General features: G+C 41.6%; 1 protein-coding gene across 4 annotated transcripts in view; it reads left to right on the forward strand.

The window, feature by feature from the left end:
- Positions 1-9,625, forward strand: part of ACTR3B (actin related protein 3B) — a 152,061-nt gene that overhangs the window by 27,930 nt on the left and 114,506 nt on the right. For 3 of the 4 annotated variants that reach the window (XM_053609447.1, XM_053609448.1, XM_053609449.1), the window contains exon 2: positions 8,113-8,168. The exons of the other annotated variant lie outside the window; for it this stretch is intronic. In XM_053609447.1, coding sequence (XP_053465422.1) covers positions 8,113-8,168 — 56 coding nt within the window. The remainder of the gene's footprint in view (positions 1-8,112; positions 8,169-9,625) is intronic. 4 annotated transcript variants of the gene reach the window in all.

Below are 9,625 nucleotides of genomic sequence, written 5' to 3' on the forward strand. Positions count from 1 at the left end.
TTTTGATGGATCATGTGAAACTTCTCTTTGTAATGGCTGCTCAACCTGTTACTACCACCCAGGTGTAATTTACTACCACCCGCAGTATTGACCCAGACTGTGAATGGTTTTCATTAAATTTATAGGCAGATTTAGTGTTACTTGAGGTTTCTTTAAAAAATATTGACATTCTGTATAGGATTAAGGTATGTCTATTTGCTTGTATATGGAGTCATATCATATAGTCATTCTTTTTTTTAACTTTATTGCAATTAATATGAGGGTACAATATTTAGGTTACTGTTTAGGAATTGTTCTCAATTCTAGGGTAAAGTTCCATTTGTAGAAGAGCCCCTCACCCAGGGGGCATGTTATACACTCTCAAATGTGCACATTAGGTGAGATCCCGCCTGATGCCCTCCCTCCTTCTCCCATACGTCCTCCCTCCTCCTGCTTCCCTCTATCCCCGAACTGGACTATAATAGTGTTTTATTGTTCTTATAAATATGTAATTGTTTATATATTAATTTCATATTAGTATGGAGTATATTGGATATTTATTTTTCCATCCTTGGGATACTTTACTACTTTAAGAACAATGTATTGCAACTCCATCCATGTAAATGTAAAAGATGTAAAGTCTCCATCTTTTTTAATGGCTGAATAATATTCCATGGTATACATATACCACAGTTTGTTGATCCATTCATGGGTTGATGGTAGGTTGCCTCCATAATTCACTGGCAATTATGAATTGAGCTGCAATAAACTTTTTTTTTTTTTTTCTCTGAGACAGAGTCTTACTTTGTCCCCCTCAGTAGAGTGCTGTGGTGTTGTAGCACAACAGCTCAAATTCTTGGGCTCAAGTGATTCTTTTGCCTTGGCCACTGGAGTAGCTGGGACTACAGGTGCCTGCCACAATGCCCGACTTTTTTTTTTTTTTTTTTTTTTAGTAGAGACAAGAGTCTCACTTTATGGCCCTGGGTAGAGTGCCGTGGCCTCACACAGCTCACAGCAACCTCCAGCTCCTGGGCTTAAGCAATTCTCTTGCCTCAGCCTCCCGAGTAGCTGGGACTACAGGCGCCCGCCACAGCGCCCGGCTATTTTTTGGTTGCAGTTTGGCCGGGGCCAGGTTTGAACCCGCCACCCTCGGTATATGGGGCCGGCGCCTTACCTACTGAGCCACAGGCGCTGCCCAATGCCCGACTGTTTTTAAAGATGGTCTCTTGCTCTGGCTCAGGCTGGTCTTGAACCTCCTGCCTCACCCTCCCAGAGTGTTAGGATTATAGGTGTGAGCCACCATGCCCATCCCATCCAGTATATATTCTTGTTAGTATTAGATAGGAAAGTTGTTGGTTTTGTCTATTCATTTAGTAACTGATAAACGTACTGAATTTCTGAAATATTTCAGATTTCACTTAACTTTCTTAGATATCCTAGGCATATAGTTATTATTTGTAAATAACCAGGTTTTTTTTTTTTTTGTGGTTTTTGGCTGGGGCTGGGTTTGAACCTGCCACCTCCGGCATATGGGACCGGTGCCCTACTCCCTACTGCCGCCCGTAAATAACCAGGTTTTTACTTCCTCCCCAATACTTATTCTTTTTATTTATTGTTTATAATTTATAATATATGGTTCTTCCGAAACAATGTTAAATCAGAATAGTAAGATTAGTCTCCTTGGTGTAAATCTGACTTTAATAGGGATGCTTCAAGTGTTTTATTTTCATTTGGCCTGAGAGATTTTTCCCCCTGTCATCTCTTTGCTAGGATAACTTGTTTCTGTTTTTTTTTCCCCTGCTAGATTGAGCCTTCTTTTTTTTTTTGTAGAGACAGAGTCTCACTTTATGGCCCTCGGTAGAGTGCCGTGGCCTCACACAGCTCACAGCAACCTCCAACTCCTGGGCTTAAGCGATTCTCTTGCCTCAGCCTCTCGAGTAGCTGGGACTACAGGTGCCCGCCACAACGCCCGGCTATTTTTTGGTTGCAGTTTGGCCGGGGCCGGGTTTGAACCTGCCACCCTTGGTATATGGGGCCGGTGCCTTACCGACTGAGCCACAGGCGCCACCCGAATGAGCCTTCTTAAAAGCATTTCTTACACCTTTTCCCATAGAGTACCTCAACAATGTTCTAAATAATAAGACAAAACTGGTACATTTGAGTCCTTTCTTCTGAACTTCTGACCAGTATTAAACTTCAACATTATATATAGATATCTTATTTAGTTAAAAAAAAAAAAAGATGATTGTTTTAGAATATGAACATGAGGTTAGGGAGCTTGGATTTTATAAAAACATTAAAGGTAATTTCATGTGGTATAGTTCAGGTCAGTGATTCCTAAGCTGTTTGACCATCAGGACGATGGGGTGGGGGGCAGGAGAATGTTTAAAATGTTATGCCCAAGTTTCTTCCCACAGGCTATGGGAAATCTGTGTATTTGGAGCTTCCCAAGGTGATTTGATTAGCGAGGTGCAGTTGATTCTTTTTTGATGCCTACGCAGATGATCTTAAATTTGGCTGCTAGTAAAGTAAGCCATGTTACAACAAAAAAACTCAGTTTGAAGTCATGTATCTTTTTTTTTTTTTTTTTTTCACCATCATGTTCCTTTATTCATTGATTGAGGCAGAGTCTCTTGTGGGACTCTGAGGCTAGAGTACATCATCAGCCTAGCTTAAAACAAGCTTAAATCCTGGGCTCAAGTGATCCTCCTGCCTCAGCCTCCCACATAGCTGGGGCTAGAGCAGCAGTTCTCAACCTGTGGGTCTCAACCCACAGGAACTGTGTTAAAGGGCCACAGCATCAGGAAGGTTGAGAACCACTGGACTACAGGCACTCGCCACAATGCCTGGCTGTTTTCCTATTATTAGTAGAGATGGGGTCTCACTCACTCTTGCTCAGGCTGGTCTCAAACTCCTGACCTCAAGGGATCTGCCTGGCTTAGCCACCCAGAGTACTAGGTGAGCTACCACACCCAGCCTAATCATATTCCTTTTAAAAGGCCTATGTTGGCTCGGTGTCTGCAGCTCAGTGGCTAGGGCGCCAGCCACATACACCGGAGTTGGCTGGTTCAAATCCAGCCTAGGCCTGCCAAACACCAAATGACAACTACAACCAAAAATTAGCCAGGTGCTGTGGTGGGCGCCTGTAGTCCCAGCTTCTTGGGAGGCTGAGGCAAAAGAACTGCTTAAGCCCAAGAGTTTGAGATTGCTGTGAGCTGTCACACCACAGCCCTCTACTGGGGGCAACAGACTCTGTCTCAAAAAATAAAAATAGCACCAGCCACATATACCTGAGCTGGCGGGTTTGAATCCAGCCCGGGCCCAGCAAACAACAATGAGGCTGCAATCGAAAAACAGCCGGGTGTTGTGGCGGGCATCTGTAGTCCTAGCTACTTGGGAGGCAGAGGCAGGAAAATCGCTTGAGCCCAGGAGTTGGAGGTTGCTGTGAGCTGTGATGCCACAGCACTCTACCCAGGGCAACAGCTTGAGGCTCTGTCTCAAAAAATAAATAAATAAAAAATAAAAAAACAATGTGAAAAATAAAAATAAATAAATAAAATAAAAGGCCCATGTCAGTAGAGACTTAGAAGCAAGACACTCTCTAGGTTTGAATTTATAGTGTCTGACACTCTAGAAACTGTCCACCACAGGGAGCAAATTCCACTTGCCTCAGGTCTCCTACTGGAGAGGATTGAACTCACTTGTCCAGTTTTCAAATCTACTTCTTGTTTTCTCAAAGCTGAGCCTACCAGATAAGGAAGCCAGAAAAACTAGGGGAAGTCACTGCCTACTCTAGTTGGCCGAAACCAGACTATAGCTGACCTGGTCGTGTATCTAAGAGGTAAACATTTTGAGGAGCACTTTGAGGACCTGGGCCATGTCATTTTCACCCCCCCAACCCCCAACCCCAGTCTCTGAATATTAGTTTCTATTAATAGTAAACTGATTGGGGCGGCGCCTGTGCCTCAGTGAGTAGGGCACCGGCCCCATATACTGAGGGTGGCGGGTTCAAACCCAGCCCTGGCCAAACTGCAACAACAACAACAAAAACAGCTGGGCGTAGCGGCAGGTGCCTGTAGTCCCAGCTGCTCGGGAGGCTGAGGCAGGAGAATCACCCAAGCCCAAGAGCTGGAGGTTGCTGTGAGTCCTCTGACGTCATGGCACTCTACTGAGGGCGGTAAAGTGAGACTCTGTCTCTACAAAAAATAAAAATAAAAAATAAAATAAAAAATAGTAAACTGGTTGAAAAAGGAATGTTTCTTCATTTTTCATAAATGATATCTTGAATACTTTTACGTATTTAACAGTTGTGTTTTAGCCAGGTGGTGTGGTGTGTGCCTGTAATCCCAGCTACTATGAAGGCTGATGTGGGAGGATCTCTTGAGGAGTTTGAGACCAGCCTGGGTAACATAGCAAGACCTTGCCTCATTTAAAAAAAAAAAAGAAAAAGAATTATGTTTTATTTGTTTTAATTTTTGGTCTTGTTCTTTATGTAGTTGAACTGTTACGTTATCATCTCTAATGGAACATGCCAGTCTAGCATTAAGTTGTCTCCTAGGAAAGAAGTTGAAGATAATGTACCTTTTTTTTTTTCCTCTTCCTTATGATAATGTAACTTTTGGATTACATTTACAGTGTTACATTTCATTGGTTGTTGGTGAAGTTTGGTTGAGCCTGTGTTGGTGGAGATTTCTTTTTTTTTTGCCGGGGCTGGGTTTGAACCCACCACCTCTGGTATATGGGGCCGGCGCCCTACTCCTTTGAGCCACAGGGACTGCCCAGGAGATTTCATTACAATTTTACATTTGAATGTTTCTTCTTGAAAAACCATGTTAGATGTTTGTTGCATTGTGATTATTCAAAGTAGGAAAACCTCACATATATTTGATACTATATAAGGAATAGCACTGGAAAATTGAGGGATGTGAAATTACCGTAAAGTGATATGAATAGTTTGTACTTTTGTCAGTAGGTTTTTTTTTTTTTTTTTGGAATAGCTTCAGTCCTGCTTAGGAGAGTAAGCTCTCACAGTAAGTTGTTAAGACCTAAGAATAATTTTTTTTTTTTTTTTTTTTAAGAGTTTCACTATGTGGCCCTGGGTAGAGTGTTGTGGCATCACAGCTCACGGCAACCTCAAACTCTTGGGCTGAAGTGATTCTCTTGCCTCAGCTCCCAAGTAGCTGGGTCTACAGGCACCTGCCACAACACCTGGCTATTTTTTTTTTTTTTTTGTAGTTGTCATTGTTGTTTGGCGGGCCTGGGTTCAAACCCACCCCGGCCCTGGTGTATGTGGCTGGCACTGAGCCAACACATTGTTTTTTCTTTTTTGCTTTTCAAAGTTTTAAGTTTGGAAGTATTTTAAACATACAGAAAAATAATAGCAAAGATAATTAAAACTTGTATAGGTAGCATTGTTCTGATATTTTCACGTATATTAACTCACTCAATTATGATACTAACCCTGGGAGGTAGGTTGTATTGTTATCCAATTTTACTGATGGGGTGACTGACATACAGATAGGTAAAGTGACTTACCCAAAGTTATGCATTTGGCAAACAGTAGGGTTGGAACATGAACTCAGGCAGTATGAGCCAAAGTGCATGATTTTAACCAAAGCAGTGTAGCCACGTGTTGTGGCGGGCGCCTGTAGTCCCAGCTACTCAGGAGGCCGAGGCAAGAGATTGCTTGTGCCCAAGAGTTTGAGGTTGCTGTGAGCTAAGACCCCATGGCTAACAAAAGGTTAACAAAGACTCTGTCTCAAAAAATTAAAAAAAATTGAGGTGGCACCTGTGGCTCAAAGGACTAGGGTGCTGGCCCCATATACCAGAGGTGGCAGGTTCAAACCCGGCCCTGGCAAAAAAAAAAAAAAAAAAATTAACCAAACCAGTGTACTTGAAATACAAAAAATAACAGCCATGAATGATACCTAGCACCCGATCTTTATAAATGTTAACATTTTACCATATTAGTTTTAGGTTCCTTTTTATTTCATTTTTTTCTTTTTTTATTTCCGGTTTCTTTAAAAACATATACATACTGGTGGTTTCTCATCTTTTTTTTTTTTTGTAGAGGCAGAGTCTCACTTTACTGCCCTTGGTAGAGTGCCATGGCGTCACACGGCTCACAGCAACCTCCAGCTCTTGGGCTTACGCGATTCTCCTGCCTCAGCCTCCCGAGTAGCTGGGACTACAGGTGCCCGCCACAACGCCCGGCTATTTTTTTGTTGCAGATTGGCTGGGGCTGGATTTGAGCCCGCCACCCTCTGTATATGGGGCCGGTGCCCTACTTGCTGAGCCACAGTGCTTTCTCATCTTTTAAGTAGAAGACTGTATTAGATGATGTCTGTGGTCTTCCCCATTTCTCACATTGGTCTTGCTCTCAGTAGTTTTAAAGTGGTAGCTTTTTTTTAAAAAAAAAAAACATCTAGTAGGAAATCATTCAATGTATACTGCATGCATGGAGTTTGCCGTGTGCCGGATACCATGCTGGGGCTGTAGATACAGCATGATGAAGAAGGACCCAGTTCTCATTATCCTGGAACTCACAATTTGACAAAGAGGGAAAGTGGATTTATTTAAGTGCAAAGTGCATAATGTGTTTTGAGCATGGCCGGTGGTGGTGGTGGGGGTGGGTGGGTAGTGGAGGCTGATGTGACTTGTTAAAAACACAGAGTTAGATGATTTTAGTGATTTCTGGCTTGTTGTATTCTTTAGGCTTCTTTAGTTTTGAGTTAGTGATTCATTTTGTTTATATTGTCTGGAGTATAAATCCAGAATGATGATCAAACTGGGCATGATTTGAAATTTTAAAGTTCAGTCAGTGTTGCCTCTATTCTGGAAAGCCCTTGGGTGGGGTCGGTCTGGGAGCCCTGGAATGGGGTTCCTGTGGGTCCGTTTGGTTATATCCCTTATTTCCAGCTCTGTGGAACTTGGCAGGGCTTCAGATGAGCCTTGCTCTGCTTCCTGTGGACACTCAGCAGTAAGGTGTGATTTAAGGGGTGTCAACATGCTTTTTTTGTGTCTCCAAACCATATCTGTGCACTCTGTGTTCAAAAATAATAAAATTAGCATGTAGTAAAATACATTTAAAAATCACAAAGTTAATTCGTCAGAATTTGGAAATATTAGCACATCAAAAATTTAATATTAAGTATCTTGAAATAATTTAAAGATAGAGTGAATTGATAAAGTTACTTTTAGGAGTGCTAGGAAGTGTTTTGATTTGTTTTTAGTGGTGTTACAGGATGATGGCTTAGTTGTCCAGACTTGACTATTAATTAGGGTAGTCCTAACAGAGACGCTGATGAATCTTTTCAATTTACTTATTTCCTGTCAGGTTTTCATTTCCAGCAGATGGTTCTGAGTGATATTTTTTTCACCTCCCCCTCCCCATTTTTAAAAATATATTTAGGGGATTAGCAAATGCTTTTGGAACAGATAGTAGTATTTTGGCATTTGTTTCAGTTAAGACTTTTGGAATCTATCTTAGAGAGTATCTTGACAGAAAATGGGCTCCTTTTGAAATGAGATGATAAAGAGATGCTCCTGTCAGATGATGCTCAGGAGACGGCAGTAGCTGTTTCTAGACAGATGCCATGACATTTTAAGAAAATTATGTCATCATTTTTTAACCCCCCCACCAAAAGTTCAGGAAGTTTATGTAAAAGTTTGGGGAAGTAAGTGCGCTTCCTAGAGAACCAGCGTTGGAATCGCCTAGGCGTTTGGGTCTCTTTTTCTGTACTTCACTAACTATCTGGCTTTGGGCAGCTTAAAGTGCTTCTTGGTGCCTCAGTTTTCTCATACGCAAAGTAGGGGTAATATCTACTTTCTTCACAGGACTTTTGTAAAGATAAAAGAGTATGGAAACTTTTAAAGTTAGTAGGGGTACACAAATATAACTTATGTATATATGTTTCTTTTTTTCCAGTAGAAACATAGAAGCATAATATTTAAAAATTTTGTAACTGCTTTCTTATTTGAAATTAGTGTTTGATTTTCAGTGGTCACTTTTTTTTAAAGGGATATTCTGAGGCTTGATTTTTTTAGGATATGGAGAGCTTATGATTAGAGATTAATGGCACACAGACGAGAGCATTATTGTCTAAACATGTGTTGATGACTTTGTGCTTTTAGGTACACCAAGCTTGGCTACGCAGGCAACACTGAGCCACAGTTCATTATCCCTTCATGTAAGTAAAGCTCTGTCCTTGGTTTGTAAAGGAATGTGTTTCTCAGAATTGTTCTAAACATTCTAACTCTGTTTTTCAACGTATATTTACTTATCAACATCTTTCAGAAGATTATTATGGTTACCCCACACCTTTCTAGTCCTTTGATTCCTTTCTGAGGCAGCCCTTTCTTATTGTCATTGGAGTGTCGCTTGGGTGGTGGCAGGGGTCTTCTGTTCAATCATAAATGTCTGAACTGCCTAGAAAAAGTATATCTGGTTCTTTAAGATTAATTTAGTTATGTAATACAGTTGTGTTAGCTTAGCAAGCTCATGGACTGCCTATCTGCTGTATTGCACCGTTCACTCTATTGAAAGTTTTTTTTGTGTGTGTGTGGAAATGAGAAGCCTGATGATTTTTTTTGTTGTGTTCAGACAGAAGTATTTTGTTTTTGTTTTATTTTTAGTCAGTAGAGAATGATAACGCTTAAAAGAAGTGTCCTCACATTTTGGATGAGTTCATCCTACCCACTCTTTATTTTCCCACAAGAGTCTCCTCAAGGTCAGATCGATTGTTTGCAGGGTAGGAGTCTCTAAAACTATCTTAATTTCAGGTTATTCTTTGGAAACAGTTTGCCAAGGAGTAAGGTGTGTCAGTCAAGAGTAAAAATGAAACTGGGCTCCCTCCATGTACCTACTAGCTATGTAAAATTAGTTGTGTGCTTAGGAATTGTAAGTTGTTGAATGGTCAGTAATACTGTGATGACAACCTCTTGTGACCAGAATGGAATAGGGACAGTAGAGTAATGTCTGGGGGAAAGGAGCTTGATTAGTATTTATTTATTCAAGGGAAGCTGAAATTTTATTTGCTGAATGTGGGTATTCAGATCACTAGAAAGTGTCCTTCACATTCCTTGAAAACATTTAAATCACCTCATTCCCATTCCTTGCCTGCTAGATAACTGACCATGGATGTGATTTTTTTTTTTTTTTTTGAGACAGAGCCTCAAGCTATCACCCTGGGTAGAGTGCTGTGGACAGCAACCTCCAACCCCTGGGCTCTAGCAAGTCTCCTGCCTCTGCCTCCCAAGTAGCTGGTACTATAGGTGCCCGACACAGTGCTGGCTATTTTTTGGTTGCATCCATCATTGTTGTTTGGCGGGCCTGGGCTGGATTCGAACCCGCCAGCTCAGGTGTATGTGGCTGGCGCCTTAGCTGCTTGAGCCACAGGCGCTGAGCCAGATGTGATTTTTTATTTTTTATTTATTTATTTTGAAATACAGTCTCACTTTATCGCCCTCAGTAGAGTGCTGTGGTGTCACAGCTCACAGCAACCTTCAACTCCTGGGCTTAGGCTGTTCTCTTGCCTCAGCCTCCCAAGTAGCTGGGACTGCAGGCCCCTGCCACAACACCCAGCTATTTTTTTGTTGCAGTTTGGCTGGGACTGGGTTCGAGCCCACCACCCTTGGTATATGGGGC

The sequence above is a fragment of the Nycticebus coucang genome, chromosome 11 (assembly GCF_027406575.1).
Source record: "Nycticebus coucang isolate mNycCou1 chromosome 11, mNycCou1.pri, whole genome shotgun sequence".
Taxonomy (NCBI): domain Eukaryota; kingdom Metazoa; phylum Chordata; class Mammalia; order Primates; family Lorisidae; genus Nycticebus; species Nycticebus coucang.